This window comes from Haplochromis burtoni, unplaced genomic scaffold, assembly GCF_018398535.1.
Source record: "Haplochromis burtoni strain Fernald_Lab_line unplaced genomic scaffold, NCSU_Asbu1 Contig_152, whole genome shotgun sequence".
Classification (NCBI taxonomy): Eukaryota; Metazoa; Chordata; class Actinopteri; order Cichliformes; family Cichlidae; genus Haplochromis; species Haplochromis burtoni.
Genome location: NW_024582513.1, coordinates 1,361,234 through 1,383,324, shown reverse-complemented (window position 1 = coordinate 1,383,324; position 22,091 = coordinate 1,361,234). Strand labels below are relative to the sequence as shown.

The following is a 22,091-nucleotide window of genomic DNA, read 5'->3' as shown; positions in this document are numbered from 1 at the left end:
TACAAATTTTTTTGTAAGCAAGGAATTACAGAACTCCTTGACAAGCTGTGACCTTTTTCCTTTTATTTCAGCCCCTAACATAATCCCACATATTGGATTGGTTAAGTCATTTTTTCTTCACTTCTAGTGCAAGCAAACTTGGGCACAGACCGCTTATAATTTTATTTTGAAAGGGACAGCAGTCTTTTCCGATTCCATAAGGTAAAACTTCGCCTGCCTTGATTATCTAACGGCTCCAGCGACAGGGAAACACACCCGTCAGCGGCGCGCATTGGAGACAAAAAAAAGCGCCTCACGGACAAAGGTAATATGGATGCGCTGGAGAGGATTCGCTTCAGCCGGGTATCACAGTGGATGAGCCGCTTCTGTTTCATTTACCGGGAGACCAATTAGCCCACCTTAATGAGGTGCTGGGATGCGAGATACTGCAAGCTAAAAAGGCGGAAGGCTGCATTTAATCCGTCTGCGGATCCTGTGAGCTTGCAATGGCTGTGGCTGGGCTGTGCAACCGGATAGGGAATAATGTGCCTTTTTATTTTGTGATATTTTCATTATTTTGTGGCCTTTCATTTGGACAGTTACGATATTCGATTACAGAAGAACTAGAAAATGGGGCACTGGTTGGTGATCTGGCGCATGACTTGGGGCTGGATATTCGAAAGCTCGCCACCCGAAAAATCAAGGTAACCTCCAACAGCGGCAAACGCAATGTGATTGTCAACCCCAAAAATGGGAAACTGCTTGTCAATGAAAGGATTGACAGGGAGGCACTGTGCGATTTATCCAGCACCTGCCTCATTAATCTAGAGGTGCTGATTGAAAACCCCACTGAAGTGCACCACGTCGAGGTGGAGATTGTAGATGCCAACGACAATGCGCCGCAGTTCCCCAGAGACGAGTATCAATTGGAAATAATAGAGTCTGCTTTACCGGGGTCTCGTTACCCAATTGAAAACGCTCAAGATCCAGATACTGGGTCAAATTCTGTTCGCATGTATCAGCTTAGCACAAACGACCATTTCGCGCTGGTTTCTAACAAACCCTCTCTAAATACAAAGCACATCGAGCTTGTGCTCAAAAAGCCCCTTGATCGCGAGCAGACGCCTTACCATCAATTAATTCTAAGTGCTGTGGATGGTGGGACGCCGGAAAAAACAGGGACGACTAAAATCAGTGTCCGGGTACTGGACTCAAATGACAATATTCCCTCATTTGACAGCTCAGTGTACAAAGTGAAAGTGTTAGAAAACTCCCCCAAAGACACCCTGGTGATCAAACTGAATGCAACTGACCTGGATGAGGGCACAAATGGGGAGATTTATTACTCCTTCAGCAGCTACACCCCGGAGAGAGTGAGGCAGATGTTCAGCATGGACACTAATACAGGAGAGATAAGAGTGAGAAACAATGTTGATTATGAAGAGACTAACTCCTATGAGATGTACATTCAGGCAATGGACAGGGGCCCCGGTGCTGTGGCAGCACACTGTAAGGTGGTAGTAGAGGTTGTGGATGTGAATGACAACGTCCCTCAGATAGTGTTGTCATCTCTGTCGAGCCCCGTGAGGGAGGATGCCCGTGCAGACACAGTTGTGGCCCTTATTAGTGTTACTGATCGAGACTCTGGAGCTAACAAGCAGGTGAACTTGGAGATCCCAGCAGGCCTTCCATTCAAGATCAAGTCATTCAGAAACTATTACACTCTGGTTACCTCAGCCTTTCTGGACCGTGAGACCACTGATGCCTACAATGTCACTCTGAGTGCCACAGATGGAGGAAATCCTCCCCTATCCTCCCAGAAGACTATACAGGTGGATGTGGCAGATGTTAATGACAACCCTCCACGATTTGAACAGACCTCATATACAGTCTATGTGGCTGAGAACAATGCCCCCGGGGCCTCTTTGTGTACTGTGAAAGCTCGAGATGCCGACATCAAAGAGAACGCACGCATCACCTACACAGTGCTCAATGACAACAACCACGGCATTCCTGTCACCTCATATGTGTCTGTGAAGGCCGATACAGGGGAGGCTTATGCCCTGCGAGCCTTTGACTATGAGTCACTGAGAGAGTTTCACTTCCAGGTCAAAGCCCAAGATGGGGGCATTCCTCCGCTCAGCCGCGTCGCCACAGTCTACATCTATATAATGGATCAGAATGACCATGCACCACTGATAGTCAACCCCCCTGGCAATGGCACGCGCTCCTTGGAGACGGTACAAAAGAATGCCGAACCTGGTGTCCTGGTGACCAAAGTGGTGGCATACGATGCAGACGCTGGTCCAAATGCTTGGCTTGGGTATGTGCTGGAGACAGCCACTGACCCGGACTTGTTCAAGGTGCATGAACACAACGGAGAGATCAGGACCACTCGGAGGATCTTGGAAGACAACTCCACCTCCTTCACTCTAACTGTTCTTGTAAAGGATCATGGCCAGCCTGCTCTTTCCTCCACTGCTACTATTAACGTGGCAGTCATGGAGGTGCCACCAAAAGTGGTGTCTGATCCCAAGAGGATAATGCGACCTCAAGGCCCAATCCCTTTGTCCAAAGTGACCGTCTACTTGACCGTGGCTTTGAGTGCCACGACCTTTGTTTTCCTGGTCACTGTGGTGGTGCTGGCTATCGTCCGCTGCCACGCCTACTGCACCCAGCCTGGGTCCTGTTCCCCATGCTGTGTGTCACAGAAACCCCCTCCAGATGGTGGGAACAGCAGCGTGAGTGCTGGCGGAGGTGGCAGCAGTGGAGCTCCAGGCCAGCCTAATAACAATGTGGTGCTTCGGAGAGACCTTAAAGTGGAGCCTCACTACATCGAAGTACGTGGGAATGGCTCCCTAACGAAGACTTACTGCTACAAGACCTGCCTGACTGCCACGTCTGGCAGTGACACTTTCATGTTCTACAACACAGGACGACCCATCAGTGGCACCTGGGGCAGCGGTGCCGACCGCTTTTTCACCAGTGGAAGTGGATTTGTACGCAGACTGAGCATGCCCGATGCCTCCCTCCAAATCTGCCCAGAGGTGGGTCATGAATTTTTTATTTTTACCTTTTGTTCGCATAGCCGGAAGGTCAGGAACCTTCAAGTTTTAAAAAGTGTCTTGAATTTGACCAAGGTGTAAGCAGTATTAGGCACTTTTAAACATACCAAACCGGACTTTTCATTCCAATATTGTGCCAGTGTGCAGTGTTACCATATTCTCTGTCACTGTCACTTTGTTGCTGCAGGGAGATGACATGTTGCACGTCAGGTTTTTACCCTCTCCTGAACTGAATCCCTGCAAGCTTCAGTCTCTTTGTTTAGTTCCCACTTGCACTGCAAACTTAGTGTAGCCTAGCTCAGCACTCACACCGAATTAGTGTCAGTTGTGATGCTTTTCAAGGGTCCTATGTTATTTCTGATGATTCAGAGATTTGTGTTTCACCTTGAGATTGTCATCACGTCTACACCAGGAACAGGTCATGTATCATTCCTACTACTTGCTCACCCTCTTTGCATGCAGTTTTGATTTGTCTGTGTTTTTGTTGTGTGTGACTGAGTAAGGCAGTGACATAGGAGCAGTTGGGGTTTCCTGACTTGATTTCTGATTATGGTTAGTTTTGAGGTTTATTTTTATGGCTGTATTGCATTTATGACTTCTGGGTGATTTTTTAAAAAAAAAAAGAGAATCATTAATGAGTTAACCTCATTTAATAATAGAGCTTTTTAACTGGCAATATTAAAATCAAGGGTTTGGCTTATGTGATTTCCTGAGCACATTATTTCCATTTGTGTTTATTTTAAAGTTATTCTAAAGTCATTTAGATTATGTCTTAAATGACTCTTGCAAAAACGTTTGGGGTGACACATTCTGCTTTTATCACTAATGCTTGCTGATGATACAAATATTCATTTTTTTAGTTATTTTTAGTTTTTTGCTTTTTTGTTGTTGTTGTTTTTTAATTTATATGATGTTGAAGGTTTGGATTTTCCACGAGTTCCCTGTCTTAATTAGCAGGTGGCAGTCTCTGGTAAATTAGTTATTTTAAAAATAAATCTGATCAAGACAAGTGTAGCAGTGTAAATGAAATTAACCTCCACACTGTGTTCATCAGCCTTGCAAATTAAATTTACTCAAATGGGCTGGGTCTACCAGCAAAAAATACTCCCCCCTGATATGAACTAAGGAACATGATGTGCTTTCTTTATCTGGGACACTTGCTGCTGCCAGCGCAGGTTTGTTTCTTAAACACAGTTTTTTTTAAATTCAGCGTTGTGCATGTGCCTACTCATGAAGAACATGATTATGAAAGAGTCCGGCATAATTAATGGCTGTGAAGCATTAGCTCATTAAAACAATGACTTGCCCCTTCTATGCCATTTATATTGCAAAGAGGGGGACGTTCTTTGAACTTAAATGTAGAATCATCAGTGAAATCTACAATGACCAAAGTCATATTGGGACTTCCACTTATTTCTGGGAGTCCTAGCAGGCTTTCAATGGTGAATAGCCTCAAGCCCCAGATCTGAACTTCACCAATACTTTTTAAATTTCTGTGCTCATGTGGAATGTTGTTTATCAGGTTTTCAGTGCAAGTATAGAATGTGCTATGTACTATTAAAATGTGTCCATACAGTTACCATTGATTAATGATAATTTAATGTTTTAGATGAGATATTCAGAAAAGGAACACAAGTAAAGAGGAAATACTTTTATAAATACTATGTGTTGATAGCTGAGATAGCCGTATCTTAATATAGCAAGGACCAATGCAGGCCAGAGATATTGGATGTGGCTGGTCTCTCTTTTTTATTGGAGTTTAAAGGCAATTATTTACCAGAGGGCTGCTGGGAATTTGAAGCACTCAGCTAGGTTCATCAGGAGCAGACAGATTTACTCCAGTGACACACAAACACATACGCATCAGTCTGTACTGTCATCATAGTATTCCTTTAAAGGGCATTACTCTCCCAGCTCACACATTTACAGAACAGTGGAATGAGAGACTGTCCAGAAGCTGTCAATATGGCTTGCAGTCATTGTCCTTATTAAAGTCCTTTCGTGTGTGTGTGTGTGTTTGTGTGTCCGCGCGCGTGCGTGCGTGCATAAGTGTGTGTGTTTGTGCTTGTAATCAGTGACACAACTGCAGTGTTCCTATCACGTCCAGAGCTGGGATGCGTATCATGATTAATTGATGAGGCCATGGCTCTGCACAGTATGAGATCAAGCTAAACTTACTCTCTTCATCCTCCCTCTCTGTCTCTACCTCTCTCTCCTTCATTTTCTTTTCTCTCGCAACCTCTCTCTCCCTCTTGCTCGCTCAGCCCAAAGCCCCGAATGCTGACTGGAGATATTCTGCATCTTTGAGGGCAGGGGTGCAGAGGTAAGCATTTTCCACGTTAAAGTCTTGTGCAACTTTTTATCATCTCAAAAAAGGTTCCACCTTTCCACTCTACTCATCCTGCCGCCATCTAGTCTGCACCATTAGAGAGACCCCTCATTTTGCTCTTGCAGCTATAGCATATACGATTCCCCAAGCAAATGATTTATTCACATGTTACAGTTACATTTATCCCTACACCTCTATGGAAATGATTCAAAAAGCTACTGCAACACTAATGCTGTAGCTTTTCAGAAATGACTGTGAGTGGCGCCTAAGCATTTGTTTGAACCTTTAACCTCAACCTCTCCCTTTGGGAAAAGGCCTTTGCGGTTCGGTCACTGGATTCATAGCCTTGGTCCTCTGCAGTGAAATACTATATAGGTCATCTACATTCTGAGCATCACTCCCTCACTTGCAGTCTTTAAGCTGGAAGCATGAAGGACAAACAGGCAGATGATGACATTTCCTAGATTATCACATGCACATGTGCTTCAGTGTCTGCATGTACAACTGCCCCTCACCACCACCCCATGCATGCGTTTGCATTTCTCTGTGTATCACATATTATTGTGCAAAGATGATGTTTTTTTACATCTCTAAGTTTTTCCACTTCTTATTGCTAGACCAAATCCACACAAAACAACACCTCCAAAGACATATTAAACTAAAACATTTTAATTGTTTTAAGTCTACAAACACTGTACTACTCTAGCCATGATTATCCTCTCCTAAAATCATGATTTCTAAGATTTGGGCTTGAAACCTCTCCTAGGTATTGTGTCAACAATAGATTGCTGTGATTTTAGTGTGCTTGCTCTTTCATGAATATTCGAGTATTCCCACCTACATATATCTAATTAATGAAGCACTACACTTTAAGCAGTGTCATTAGCTGCAAATCAGAGAATACTGAAATGAAGAGGATCATAGAAAAAAGCACCAACGATTAGAAAAAATTCTACCCAAAAACAAAACTTAACAGTTTTCCCATGATTATGTCAGAAAATGTCATTTATTTCCCCATAAGTTGATCTAAAAACAGCAGGGACATCAGGAATTAATGTGTTTACTATTCACACGCCTATGCTTTCTGCAAAACTCTCCCAAATTTCATGGTACCAGTGCTTACCGCTCATTTGTGAAGTCATCTTCTTAGTCTAAGTTGATTTAATTGGATATTAGTGTTAATTTGTATGGATCATGTGCACTCTGTCATCAAGTCACTGTTACATGACATGGATTCAGATAAATCATCACTGCAATTTGCCGCTGCCACTTCTTAAATGACAGTGACTGTAAAACACACAGAGACACAGAGATGGCTCACATCAACACTTAGCCACAACACAGGCGTGCTGTAATGTAACAGCATGTAACACCAGCACTGTTGACCCATATTCTGAGTGTAGACAGAAGTGCAGTACATCAGTACTTTCTGTGTCATATTCGTATACATCAAACTGCTTAGAATACACCTGGTCATTTTTTCTTCATGGGGAAATCAAGATAATGCAGGTTGCAGATGATAGTATTAATGCGCCGCAGAAAACCTAGTCAACAACAATTAACTATATATTTATAACAAATGGATGAGGGAAAAGATTTTTTGCTAGGGTGGGTGTGGCAGTTTTATATAAGCTCATACACTCATATTTAGTCAAAATATTTGGACTTTCTGCCAAATGCATTTCCTCAAATGTGATTGTTTTCACACCACGGTGTCAGCATGGTAAAGATAAAGCTATACAGCAAGCTGTCAGTTGGCTTCCTTTAGCTTAAAAACTGGCTGAGACCAGGATGGAAAGGGGCAGGTTTGCTCAGTCACTCAGAAAATTGGACAAACTAAAATAATTGTTTTTCTTTCTCAGAACTGAGTTAAATTCCTATTTTTGCACCTAATTGTACCCTTGATAGTCTTTCTCTCTAGCAGCCAGTGTAGGTGAAAGCCATATCTCTTCCTCTTGTTTGGGGGTTGCTAGGGCACTGGCCAGAACTAGCTTTCCTATCATCAGAAGGAGAACTTCTAGCAACCTTGTTACTGCTGGCAGATTCAGGTTGGCTGATTTAGAAAATGCTGATATTTTTGGCCTGATTTTCAGACATCTGGGATCGACATCTGTTCATCCTTGGATGCAAACGGATTAACATTTGTTGGTAGGCTTATTGCACTCGTAGAAAAGTACCAAGTGCTCTTTAACTTAAATAGTTTTGCTGTCTTCACTTCACCTGTCTCTCCCCTACTGTGCTTCTTCTAGCTCAGCCCCTGCTAACACACACAAGATGAAACAAAGATCACAGGGAAGATGAAAAGCTAGCACACCCAAAAATGATGGCAAAACAAAGTCTCACACTGTACTAAATCTGTAATTAGTAAAAAATTTGATAGACTGTTAAATGACTTTTTCACTGGTTTAACTGATCTTTTTAAAAAGCTCTATATTTGAAAAGCTCTATATATACTATTGTCTACTATATATACAGTAGTATTCTTATGTATTTGTATAAACATGTAACAACTACATTAACCTACATTATGCTATTATTTCAAAGTGAATATGAAAGTATTTGTCACTTAAAGTGTTGAATTACTTTTTTTAAAGGCACACAATTAAACATATGCATTTTATGCATTATTCTATTGTGATATCAAAGTAATTTAGATATATTCAATTACTATTCAAAACACTGAGCATGGATCAGGATAGTTCATTATGCTTATAAATTTCAAAAGCTATGGAACGATTACAAGTGCAGAAATCCGTCAAGTCATATTTTACATAGAAGCTCCAAAATGAATGAAAATGAAGACTTGCAGTGCACCTTTGTTATTCTTTGCAAGTGGCACTGTTTTCATGTAGCAAGGTGTTTGGCCATAGTTATAGTATTTTAGTGTAGTTATAGTGTATACTGGTGCGCACTGTTTTAGCGGTTCTTAATCCTGGTCAACTTCAACCACAAACACAACCACATAAAACAGCTGGTTATCTGGGACAGAACAGCTATTTTCAGTTTCCATTATAAGCAGCAAAGTTTAAAGAGCACTTCATGTAGTCCTACAGTAGTCGTCAGTATGCATATTTCTATTCTGTGAAAAGTCGCTCATTCTTTTATGTGCTCCGTCTTTCTTCATAGCTATTCCTAGACCAATTTAAATGCATTACAAAAGCCCTGAGTCTTTAGATATTCTGTCATAGGAGGCAAAGCACAGGTATTCAGCCTGAAGGGTGGGATGGTTTGGGTTTGGGGTTTTTTTTTTAAAGTGGGGGTGGGGGGCTGTACCCACTTACAACAAGACCACATGAATGTATCCACAACTTCTCTTTCTGGAGAGCCAGAAAGCCACTGTCAATGTCTAAAATAATCAGTATTGCTGTTTGAAAGTTTTTAAGCTATTTGAATACCACTTAATTTGCCTTATATTAAACAGAAATGTCATCTTATTAGACTATTATTTTAAATTGCTCAGTTGTGGATGGATTCCAGGGTCTGCACCAACAATCATTTGAATTTCATAACAAAATCTCCGAATGTTAAGGAAAATGTGTCCTATTTTTAAATATTTGAATGTTTGCAAATTTTTCACTGACTATATGTGATTGCCTTTCAGTTCCGTCCACATGGAGGAGTCCTCTGTGATGCAGGGAGCCCAGGGCATGCTGGTTCAGAACTGGCCCACTGTATCTAGTGCTGCAGGTGAGTGGAAATGTAGGAATCAGGATACAGGATGAAGATTTTTTTAAACTGATTTTGTGTTAGTTAGATGTAGTTCAGAATATTTAGCTAGAAATAGTTCAGATGCCCAAAATATAATTTGGGTTAAACCATCTAGGTCAAGGTCAAGTTGATTTATATAACACATTTAAAACAACAGTGTTGACCAAAGTACTGTACATTAGAAAAAAGTGTCCCAAGAAAAAGTAGACTAAAAATCCAAAACACAATAAAACAAAATAAAATAAAATGAAATAAAATAAAATACAAAACAATAAAATAAAGCAAAGGGAAAAAGTTCTACTTTTTGATGGATGAGAAGCTGTTTTTGTCCTTACATCATGATATAACTTAAAGGGCAGCTGAACAGTGAAGCCCACTGCCAAGGTCAACACCTTATGCCAAAATTTTAAAGATTTTTTTCCTAAATTTGACGGGTTCTTCTTTTGAAGAAGAACCCGTGTTCAATCTCTACCTGCAACTTTTTTTGTAAGATCATTTTTTTGGCCTTTTAACCTTTATTGGATAGAGACAGTGTAGATAGACAGGAAAGCGGGGAGAGAGAGAGAGAGGGGAAGACATGCAGCAAAAGGCCACGGGTCAGACTTGAACCCGGCCAGTCACCTGCTCACCCACTCAGCTAAACCAGCACCCTAATCTATAACTTTTTATCCACCATTAATATTTACCATAAATAAGTAATTGACATTTGTCTCATCATGTAACTGTCAGCAAACAAACAAATTAGCATGTATGCAGAGTTCCATAGGCCAAGCAACATGCATAGTCAGATAGCCACCAGAGCCGTTGGACCCTTATGCAGAGCACTTTCATACCTAGAATATTGTCACTTTCCACAACAGCAGCAAGCAAGAGCTAGAAATCAGAAAAGGCAGCTGTCTCTTATAAGAATGAGTTAGTGAGTGGGTGACAGTGCTGAAAAATGTTGCAACACAACTGATGTGTAAAGAAAGCTGGACTCATAGACCTGTGCTTTACAGAAAGTGTGTCTTAGAGCTAATGCTTAAAAGTTTGTGTGTGGAACTTTACAAGGGCACAGAGGCTGGAAGACTTTGGTAAGCAAGATTTCAAAACCACGTTTCAGCACTGTGAACCGTCCCCCTATTCTTCCACCCCCGCTTCCATTCATTGATTTTCTGTCTGGCTTCAGGAATTAGGACATACGTAGACACTTGAGGGTGAAGAGTAGCATCACAGTAAATCACTTGGCAAACCAGGGACAGAATATGAATTTACTGCCTGTCAGTAAACATGAATAAATAAAGATTTTTTTTCTCTCTGTATAAAAGGAAGTTGGGAAATTGTTTGAGATACCAGCTGCATCATTTCCCAGGTCTAGTGTATTCCCCTCTGCCAGAGTGCAGCAAAAAATGTGCAATTTTTTTACTTACAGCAGATGGAAACCATCTGGCCAACTCCGCCCCTATAAAGACTCAAATATTGTCTCAAATATTATCTTTAAGCGGAGTGCTCAGCATACTGCGGTCCTTCCAGTTGTTGCTGATGCATTAGGAAATACATTTTTAGAAGTGGCTTAGTGCAATAGCACAGACAGGTTTATCCTCTCTGTTGCACGTCATCCTTTATTGTGACACATTTTCACATCTGTAGCAAACTGTTATCACAATGAAGCTTTTAATAATTGATCAATTATTAATAATTGGCCAATTATTAAAGTTCTTCATCTTCCATCAAGTGTTGCTGGAGTTCCTGCATTGTGAATTCTTTCATCCTCTCCATGCACCTTGGAAATAGGTGAAGTTGTGCCAGAAATCTTTGCTGCGATTTATCACAATGAAGTCTTCCGACATGCTGTGATGCATCTAAATGTGGCACCTTCAAAACTGTGTTTATGTAAGTGACCCTTGGTGCAGATGAGGAGACATTTGTCTGATGCCAGAGGGGGAGATGTGCTGTTATCACAAACAAGAAAGTGCCATAAAAAAAAGAAAGATGTGGCAACATTTAAAGAAACTGTGATTAGAAGATGAACAGAGGAGACGTACAGGGGGATGGAGGGAAAAAAAGCGAGGTGTGGGGGGATGGAGAAACAGAGAGAGAAAGGTTAAGAGGATTGGCAGGTTCCTGCAGTAGTGGTGTTGCTAGGGAACACCATGTGACCTGTTGCCTGGCAACACTGTCTAACTGAGAGATTGCTGCAGCAGCCGCACCCTCCATCAGCAGGGAGTGGGCGAAGGCAGTTTCCATAGCAACCGGTCATATCTCTGAATGGAATATTTAGAGACAAAAAAACAGAGGAGTAAAGGGGAAGGGGACTTGGCAAAACCATGGTTTTAAGAAAGAAAGAAAAGGCATTTTAGAGGATATCAGGTGGAAAAGCAAGGTTTATGCTTCCTATGCAGAATACATGTGGTACATGTCACATATATGTACGAGCACTGTGACTGTCGCATTTCAGTGTGCCACAAACCATCAGAGGGATTCATTTCAGATGGAACCGTGTCTCAGAGTAGCCTATTTTAAATGTAGGTTACACCAAATGAGGCTTCCGACACCCTTATATTTTCACATCAGGTGCCACTACATGCTCCTCGCTATACTTCCCTGCTCACTAGCAGTTACAGTGTAATCCATTTGCTGTGAAGTATAGGCTATTAAAAAGAAACACTGGCATGTTAGATAAACAGCAGCACAAAGGCAGCAAAGCTCTTTAAAATTTTGCACTCTGTGACATGACCTAAACAGGAAATGTCTTAATTAAAACGTGGGTTGTTTTTTAAATTAACAATGCCAGAGGTCTGGATTTTTTTCAACCAGTGCATGAAGCCCTAGAATGTTCCAAGACACTAACGCGATACCCATTTGTTTCAGTATGCTGTGTCAGTGGATATTGTACTTCTCTGTACATCATGCAGAGAAATACAAACTTTTTGACCTCTGCTCTGTGTATACTATATCCACACACATTTGGTACTCTAAGCAGGTAATGGTAACATGGTTACAAATCAAAATTAAAATTGTAGAAAATCTAAAGATCATCCAAACATTTATTTACTACAGATTATAGATCCAGATGTTTCCACCAACGCAAGTACCGATAGCAACATTTCAGGATGAAAAATTAAGCAGCGCTGGCTCAAAGGTTTAGCCAATCCCTCCCTCCCAATGGTAAATTGCCAGACAGCAGAAATAAATGTTTTTACAGCCTCTATGGAGACCAGAAATGTTTTGGCCTTTATGGGAACTCTAGAGTGAGTTTTAATATATTGAGATCACCTGTTTAAATTGCTTAAAGGCTTAACACTATGTATTATTAGGCCCATGGCCCCTTTGACTGATAGGTAGACGCTAAGCTTTACCTCAGCTAATTTGAGTCACTGAACTGGAAGTCTCTCTGGTACCTTCTGGAGTATTTTTTAGTGTAGTTATCTAACAAATAATATGGTTTGCTGTGAGGTATAGACCTTCTAAGAGTTTCTGCTTGAGTTTTGATATTTGACAACTGATATCTTTATATCCATTGATCCAAATATGCTCACTGCTTGTTCAAACCCCACCACCACCACCACCACCACCACACACACACACACAAAAGAACACAAGCCATGCAGGCATCAGGCCTTCAGAACAGGAATTCACAAACAGTGTGACATCACATATCACATGGATAAGTCTCTTTTATATACAGTCTATAGGTGAACTTCAGGATTTTCCTTGGCACCTGAAATGCATTTAAATAAACTTGATATTCCATGAAGATGAATTCCTAATTTGACCTTTCACCACCAGAATATAAACTTAAAGTACACAAAATGTTTCTAACTCGTATGGTAATCATCGAATTACACCGACTACATTATACATAATACATGAGGTTGAAATTTTAATGACCTTTTAATGGCTTGTTCTCAACTACTGTGTCACCACTACTGTCCAAACTACTGTGTCACGTGTAATTTTATGGTGAAAAGTAAACTGCAGGTTATAACGCTTGCCCCAAATTAATTTTAATACTGTGTTTTCACATTGCATGTTTACATACATTAACCTGTAAAAATAAAATGTAAAATGTGGAAAGATCCTTTGTGAACATTTAACTATCAGATAAGACAATATTACTTAGAACTCCCAAAATTTAAGCAAAAAAATCACCTTCCTTTAAGAGGACTTATCAGGTAACAGGAAATGGTGTGTCTGTTACATAAAATGAACTGTATACTATGTATAGAGCATTAAAGTGCACTATATTTTCTCCCGCAGTTTTTCGTGCATCTGAGCAGCTATCTTTTCATATTTTATTACTTAAAGTTCTTTCTTCTCCACATGAGAAGTGGACTTTCTCACTTTAGCAATGGAATCAGTTAAATCGGACTTTGTTGAGCACAGATTAAACATATGCTAACAGACTGTCAAATGGTATAATCCTAATCCTAAAACGACTGGCATTAGAGTTTATTAGTAGTAAGTCCACTAATGTTAATGTGAGATAATAACATCTGACACTAAATAATTACTAGCTGGTTATTTAAGCAAAGAAACAAAACAAAATGCAGAAAGTTGGGTGAATTTTAAGAAAAAAGGTCAACCAGATTACTCTGCATGCCTTCAGTAGTGATACCCAGGTGTTAATGTGGCCTGGATGGATCTAGAACAGCAGTCCAGCTCCCACAGTTGGCGAGTTATAAAATCTGATAGGCAGGTTAATGCTTATTACTATTGAATGAGTTCATTTTCATGCGCTGCAGACTAGCATTGCTTTCAGTGACAGCCTGGAGGTATTTGCTCAGTGGTAAGAAAATAATGACATCCCACAGCACGCTTACACTTTCAACACATCCCTTTTTCCTTTCTCTTCCCTGTGATGCGTTCACGGCGCAGACGTAAAGTTGGTAGAAGTGCTTAACTAGCTGCTGAGCAGGAGGGAGCATAAACTCGAATGTATCTTTTCAAACAGCTCAACAAATATCAGCAAACAAACAAACGCTTTCTGCACAGTTTGTCACAAAATGCATCCATCAGATAATTGCGGTATTTCCCACGGAGAGAAAATAAAACGTTAATGTGTGACACTGTCAGAGATGGAGAAACATGTAAGAAAGAGAGGAAAGGAGATCATTTTCAAAGGACTGCTCAGCAAGTTAAATTTTATAGACTAGAAACTTGAATCTTACATGTTATACCCTCATTCATTTTAAACATCGGTAAAACATATAGTTGATATAGTGATGCACTATGCTGGGCTGGTTACGTCTAGGGTACTATTACTAGCTTATACTACAATAAGGGTAGCACACAGAAATGTATATTTAAGATGATGATGCCGATTAGATTCACTCACTGAATCTACCTTTTATAATTCCTCATTACCCCATTAAATATCACCTTAAATCTTGCTGAATTCATTTGGCTAAAGCAGTGAATATTGGACTAGCAGCACAGGTCAGCTGATCGCAGTCTACATGCAAAGAAAATTCTACTGAGCTTGCTAAACAAATTATTATTTGACTTATTTCTAAGTAATTCTTTCCCCCACGTTGCACTGCGACACCCAAGCTTCCAGTTCCCCCATCTGCCAAATCCCAATTTGACCCCTGGCTATACCCCATTGTTTCTGTTAAATTTTTTTTTTGCTTTTTTTCCATCACCTTGTCTTCTATGTGCTAATTATAAAATGTTAAACACGTGTAATAATTAAATGATCACTTCTGCAAGCAGAAACTAATTCGAACTAATAATTTATTTGTCTCTTATCTGACTACTCCTTCTATATTAAAATCAATGACCCTTTCTGGCATTGTAGTTTCTTTATTTAATATCTAATGTACTTGCAATGAGTCAATGATAAATCCTATATGAAGCATGCCTATACACTTTATATGCTCACTGAGGTTAAACAGCACAATAATGCAGAGCGACTGACTGACCAGTTCAGTAGAGACCATTACATCTGCTGTCATTGTAGCCTGTACGTGTTATATATTTTTATACTCAATGGACTCGTTGTGGGGACTTTGTGGGACACTGTGCGTCTGAAGAGCACACATTTTCAAAATAGTGTACTTCCCAGTGGGGCAGTGGTTGAAATCATTTCAGCACTCCAGCAATGTCATAAATAGCCTACAAAGAAAAATCAAACAGAATCTTTTTGTAGGGGCCCGTTTTTGATCTAAATATTATCCAGGCTGAAAGTAGGTCAGCGCAGAGGGAACTGGTGTGAGCCTGAGAGCGCCGTGTCTGCAAAACCCGCCCACCCCCATCTTTCTTACTGCCTCTCTCTCATTCACGCTCTCTCTCCCTTCTCTCTCCGTCTTCATCTCATCTAGCATCCGCTTTCTTTTTGCGTTACAAAATGTATGACCCTTTGGCCTCAATAGATGGGTCCTTTTCTCACGTTTCAAAATAATTATTCAATATAGGCTATAGATCCCTTCTTCATTTTTTATTTTTTTGTCAATTCGCAATCTGGGTTTCTTAATCTTTCACATCCATGCACTGTTGAATCCTTGTCTCTGGCTTCCAATGAGAGTAGGATTATGCTGCAGCCATCATCCAAATACAAATCGCACTGCCAAGTTAAACATCCCTGTGGTTTAAAGGTTAGTCCCCTCCAGTCCCCTTCAGTGAACTGGGTTGCATTGCTCTCCTTAAAGTATATGAATCTTGGCTATTGTCAGGCCAACATTTAACCCTGTAATGCCAAATGTATCATATCATGCTTCTACCACTTACAAGCAAAACGATCAAAATATTGCTGCGTGTTAAGGCCGCAGTGAAAGAGTATACAACGCGTATGTGTAAATGTACCAACAAAATGCACCTCATTGATAAAAGATTAATGGAAAATTGATATCAGTCAAAATCAGTCAAGTTACACATCTTTACCACTTCTTTCGACAATTGATGCTTTCATTTGAGATTTTACTTCCTTAATATATCTTATATAGCTTTGATTTCAGCTCTTTTCTCCTTTTTTGTCATTTCAATTTAACTTTGCTCTTACTTTAAGATTTCCAAATTATTTTGGTCTGTGATATTGCATTTATTTTATTTAGCTGAGTTTTTCATTATTTGGCTTTTGGGATAGTTTGGCTTGGAAGCTTTAGAAACAAATGGATAGCTTTAGCCTAGCTCTGATTTAAGGTATTTAAGTCTGCTTACTAGCATCTCTATGGTGCAACTGGGTACCAGATAATGTGATGTTTTTAAAAAGTTAATATTTTTTTCCTTTTTTTAATCAGAATCTCTCAGCTAGAATGCTAAGTATATTGATTCCCTAAAATTTTAAACAGTTCCTTTAACAAATAAATAAAATGTAATGAATTATTCTCTTTTCATTGTTTTTCTTTTTCCTTTTTGTTCTTTTCCATTTTTTAATCACGCTTGTGTAGATGGAGAAGGTGGTGGAGAGCTATCACCTCCAGTGGGCGCTGGAGTTAACAGCAACAGCTGGCACTTCAGATACGGTGCTGGACAAGGCTATGGCCTTCCTCAGCCCCTGAAACCAGGAGAGATTCCACCTGAAGCCTTCATCATTCCTGGATCTCCAGCCATCATCTCTATCCGCCACGACCCAGGTCCTGTGGATGACAAGGGTGAATTCATAAGCTTTGGCAAGAAGGAGGACGCCAAGAAGAAGAAAAAGAAGAAGAAGGACAAGAAAGATAAGAAGGAGAAAGGAAAAGATGAAAGCGGTGATGACTAGAGAAGTGGTGATATGACAGCAAAGCTATTAACAAACTACCCAATTTCAGAGCCAGAAAAATAAGCCAAATGCATATTGTAGAACCAAGGGAGCCTCCTTGCGCCATATTTGCATAGACATTGTATAGTGGCCAAATCCTCATTAGACCAGGCCTGGCTCCAAACGTCATGCGAACTTGTTAAACAAATGCTCTTTATCGAAAGAATGGACCAAATTACACCAGAAAATGATTTATTGTCTTAGATTAGCCTTTGTGATTTGCTGCCCACCCCCACTTCCCCAACCCCTTCCCCCACCCCCAGTTTGTATAACAACAACAAAAATAGCACCCAAAAAAGGTGTACTATTTGTAACGACCATTGTCCACTGAGGCTGCCTGTGATGACATCTCTGGCCCTCCTCCTTTTGACTAGTTCAAGGGTAAGTAAAAACTAAAAGAAATAACTTTAAAATTAAAAAAAATAATAAACGGGGCTATTGTCTTCAGTATTATGGAGGCGTTGTAGAAAATCTAAAAATGTGGGCTTTTATAAAAAATAAATACGTAAAAAATATAATAAAATGAGCAAAGACAACAGCATATAGTATGCGTAGCATAGGATTAGCACCTTTGAGACTACAAGGTGCCTGAAAGAAGTTAGACCACGCTCAATAAAGAGCTCTGTTTCAGTGTAACATAGCACATTGTGGAGGCTGAGGACCTGGACTGGGTTGCACCAACTATGCGCAAGTTTGTTCCCAGGTTAGGGTATAAAGTGGTGGCCTCATAACTGCTAATTCCTTTGCAATTAGCATGTCGCTAAATTCAACGATAGAGTAGGTATTAAGACGTGAGTTCAAAGGTGAGATCTTTTGATATTATTAAAAGTTAGAATGAGTAGCAAATAAGTAATAGCAATATACTGGATGGTTTTGGGACTAGATTGGCATAAAACATGGCCGATTCTCATTTGACTTTTAAAGGAAAATGCTAGTATTTGAATGTTTTAGTCCACTTTCTACCAATCATTTTTTAAGGCTAATCATTTTCTAAAGCACATCATTTTGTTTTTGGAAATTCTATTGGGTTTTTTTTACCTGTTTTTTTTAATGGACTATAGCACAAAAATGCATTAGCTGAGACTCGGAACTGTTTCACACTGTTCATCAAAGTGAACACATCGAATTTTGTCCTTGCTTTAAGCCGTATTTTCATCACACTATAGTGTAGCTACTGCACTGACACAATTAACCAGATTAGGTACAGTACCTAAGGCGAGTCTCAACGTATTATTTTTCACATTCCATGGAATCTAATGCCAACAAAAAAGGAATGACACACTAAATAGTTGAAAATAGCCCAAAGTGTTTGTGCAATGTGTAGACAATGGACAGAAACATTCAAAATCATGGCTGTGGCTCTTCAAGTTGCAAAACAGCAGGGAACTGCTAAAGAAAAAAAAAATGCTGCGTGCAGAAAACTAGATTCTTTATTGTTAGTGAGTGCATTTGTGTGACTTGTATCATTTGCACCTGCTTTATTGCTTGCTTAATATTTTTAGCGTTTACTTAAGGTTACGTTTGGACAGATTTCTGTAGTGGTACCGCTTGTAATTTTAGCAATGCCTGAAATGGGATTATGGCGACTTCGGCCATAAATAGGGAACCTACGTGCAGCTGATGCAACCAGCCCCTGACATGGCTTCTTCTCTTGGAATATGACACAGGTTAATGGGGTCTGAATTAGCACACCCAGTCTGAAACACACATTACTGTACACAAACACTGATTTTCTCTCCGCCGCTTACACACAATCCAACAAATCAAACATACGCACACATGAACACATAAATTCAAAATACACGAAAAGAATACGCAGCCCTTTGTGGAAACTCCAAAAACTGAAGGCCAATGCCATCCTTAACATGGGAGTGTATTATATGGCTAGGAAGCAGGAACGCTGCTTGTCACTTCATTTCTGTTCCGATCCGTCCTCTTCTGTCTTTGAATGTTAAATAGTTGTTCTTTAAGCCTTGCGCCACTGCCTCGCCTGCTTCAGTGCTTGTAGGATGTGCTTGCCCGCCGCCTGTTTCCTCGCTCTACTCCTGTTTCCTCAAATCAACATGGTTGGACATCTTTCCACTTTGCTTCAATGAACTGTACAACAGTAACATGTGTGTATTTGCATATTTACACAGATACAGACACATAGACATATAGACACATGTCACACTCTCATAGACATTTTTTTTGTCTCAACTTCAGCTGAGTTTAGGCGCTTCTGCCAGAATGTCTCCTCTGGTTGCTCATTGTTGACAGCTCTGTCATCTCTCGCATGACTTGTATGCACTGAATTGCGAAGACGCCTGAGAACTTAGCAGAAACTGAGATTATGCTGTGCTAGATATGAGGCAAGATGGAGTGAGAGTCAGAAAATAGCAGTCATAGTAGTCCATTGTGTAGATACAGTGTAGGAGACAAAGAAACTATTGGGCAAGTCATTTCTCCTTTGCACAAGCACATGTATTGCAGTTAACGCTGACTGGGAAGTACAGTTCAGCTGCAGTACAAAGAGGCTGGAGGCTGAATTCAAATTATGATAATTACTATTATAATAAAAATTGTGACTGAAAGGTAACAAAAGTTCATTGGCTTCACCTGGCATCACCTTAAAATTTCCCTTTTTTTGCTTTATGGCTCCACATGAATATGGGGGGAAAAAGTTTGCTGGGAAGTTTTGGCACTGATATTGTGTATAAACATAGTGTGGTAGAAATGGGAGCAGCGTCAACATGATTGAAAGTGTCATAAAATCTCACCTCACTGTTCCTTTTATTAGACCACCATATTACCGATCACTATAGGGGTATATAGGTGCTGCTCAGTCCTTCCCATGCACACTATTCCCTCCTCACCTGCCCTGTTCTTCAGGTGTACTTCTGTGCTGTCAGATCACCAAGTGGCTGTTTGCATGTTATAAGCAAAGGAAACAGATCCTATATAGATACTATATATATATATATACATAGATATGTTTTTCCACTGGGAAATGCGTATTGGAATATTTACATATACCTCTGATACACATTCTCAAAGACAATACACACACCTCTCCATACAGACACAAACATACAGTAAATACAGACATGGCAGCAGCAATTTGTGGAAAAACCTAAAAGAAACACATTTTTTTATCATGTTGAAAATAAATTTAATCTTCTAGATATACATAATGCTATTGTGTTATGCTATGAAATGCCTTTTTTTCTTTCTGTTTTTACCCATATGATTTTCATGGATAAGAAAATCAGTCCTTAAACTAACTTGTGTTCAACTTTGAAATGATGATCAAACAGACACTATTGTGAAATTATATAATTTGCTCACCCTCCGTACCTTTCCCTTGCCCAGTAGAGAAAAAGGCAGAAAAATAAGAAAAAAAATATCAAAATACAAAAAAATGAAATAAAAAAAAAATAAAGTTGATGTATTCTCTGCTTGTGTATAGTGAATGTTCCTCAGTCGTTGGGTGTGGCGGTGAGTGGCACATACCAGTCGACTGTGACAGTGCAGATCTGTTAATAACTTTTTTGTACACCTGCTCATCATTGTAAAGGTGATCATAGTGATTCTTATGATTTAATCAATCTGGTAATGTGTTTTGTTAATACGTCACAAATAAAGTTTTTTTTTTCTTAAATATCTCAAACAGTGTTTTGAATTCAGTTGAACTAACAGCTTATTTTCTCCTTCAGTAGACTGTGACGCCCTTTTTTTCCTCTCCACTTTCGCAACAGTGGAATTTTGAAATGTGGGAATGCAGGAAATGAGAAAATACAGCATTAGTATCCGATGTCACCAAGATCTCAACATTTTAAAGTTGGCATAGCCATGAGAAAGGGACTGGATGATGATTAACATGGGACTTTAACATCCCTTCTATTTGAACAAAGACTTGTCTTTCTTTAGGAAAATAGGAAAAGCCTTTATCTATTCATTGCACTGGCTCCATCTGTCTGGAGAAGTAATTAATGCACACCACCCTTCCTCCGCTTTCTTGCTGCAGCCGACCCATACTGTTCATATTTAATAAGCATTTTGTTTCCAGCATATGTAATAAGTAAAAAGGCTTTCTTTTTGTGGAATTAATATCTAAAGACATCAAATTCTACTTTAAAGTTGACTTCATTCTAACACAATTCATTCTGAAGACACTGGTACATAGGATTGTGACTTTCCTCCATTCCTGGGTAGCACAGGGGGGCAGTGGTTAACAAGAAAGTCCCTGCTTCAAACCTCATGGTCACCTTTTTCTGTATTAGCATTCTAACCAGGCCTGCTAGCTTTCTTCTGGGTACTTCCTGGCACAGCCTAAAAGCACGTATGTTAGTCTAACTGGGGATTTTAACTCATTAGTGTGAGGTAGATAAAGTGGTTAAAGTGCATAGAACAATGTAGTGCATGAATCTATGGTTAAATGTGATTTAGGTATGTCTGAATTGCTTTGAGCGGTCAGTATGATGGGAAAAATGTTACATAAATGTCAGTCCCTTTCCAACAGACTGATGATAATTAGCAGTCATACTGACATATTGACAGTGATGTAAAAAATAGAAGAGGAAGAAACAGTGAAGGGGCATAATTAATGTTTATCTGCCCTCTTGTGGCAGTTTTTTTAAATGCAGCTTTAAAATGAAAAACAAAATTGCTAATTTAAGTGTTTGGATTTCATATTACAGCTGTATGGCACGCTATTGAACCTCACTAAAATATGTTTTCACCATTGTGACTCAACAAGAATATAGCACTCTGGAAGCTGCTGAATTGCATACAGCTTTTCAGTAAATTCTCAAATATTTGATGGCAAGGGCAACAACTTTAGACTTACAAAAAACAGCCTAACAGGTCTGCAAAAGACTTATATGATCCAGACAGAGTCACAAGCCATGTCACTTCATCACCTTTGTATAACTTAATTGGTAACTACAACCAAACTCTCGATAGTCATATTGCATTGTGACAAATGACAACAAGAGTCCAAGGATTAATAATGTCGCTGTCTCTGATTCACATGTACAGACTATTATCAGGAGTTCTCATGGTTTACAAAGATGGGCTATAATTATTCTAATATGTCATTATATTTGCCTAAAGGAAACATGTTTGAAAAAAAGAGAAAGAGCCTTAGTAAAATGTAAATGTATGTGCATCTCTTAGACCCACATCTAATATTCAAAGCCCACTTGTCAAATTATCAGTCTATTGTCACCACGCTAACAAGGCAAAATACACCCTCGCAAGATTTTTTTTTTTTTTAAAGGAAAGCGATTTTCCTTTTCAAATGTCTTCA

At 39.6% G+C, this 22,091-nt stretch overlaps 1 protein-coding gene across 2 annotated transcripts; it reads left to right on the top strand.

The window, feature by feature from the left end:
• The first annotated feature begins 207 nt into the window (after positions 1–207).
• Positions 208–20,450, top strand: LOC102311180 (protocadherin alpha-C2). Of its 2 annotated transcripts, XM_005931904.3 has the most exons (4): positions 208–3,026; positions 5,309–5,367; positions 8,975–9,060; positions 16,449–20,450. In XM_005931904.3, the coding sequence occupies exons 1-4, from the start codon at positions 486–488 to the stop codon at positions 16,760–16,762; spliced, it is 3,000 nt and encodes a 999-aa protein (XP_005931966.1). In that variant the 5' UTR covers positions 208–485; the 3' UTR covers positions 16,763–20,450. The 2 variants fall into 2 exon arrangements, with proteins under 2 accessions (XP_005931966.1, XP_042080750.1); XM_042224816.1 differs by lacking the exon at positions 5,309–5,367.
• Positions 20,451–22,091: the final 1,641 nt, after the last annotated feature.

Excerpts from the sequence above, each read along its gene's own strand:
- LOC102311180 (XM_005931904.3), top strand. The coding sequence starts at position 486 with ATGGCTGTGGCTGGGCTGTGCAACCGGATAGGGAATAATGTGCCTTTT. Across the intron at positions 3,027-5,308 it reads CCCTCCAAATCTGCCCAGAG|CCCAAAGCCCCGAATGCTGA; the intron begins GTGGGTCATGAA and ends TTGCTCGCTCAG. Across the intron at positions 5,368-8,974 it reads TTGAGGGCAGGGGTGCAGAG|TTCCGTCCACATGGAGGAGT; the intron begins GTAAGCATTTTC and ends ATTGCCTTTCAG.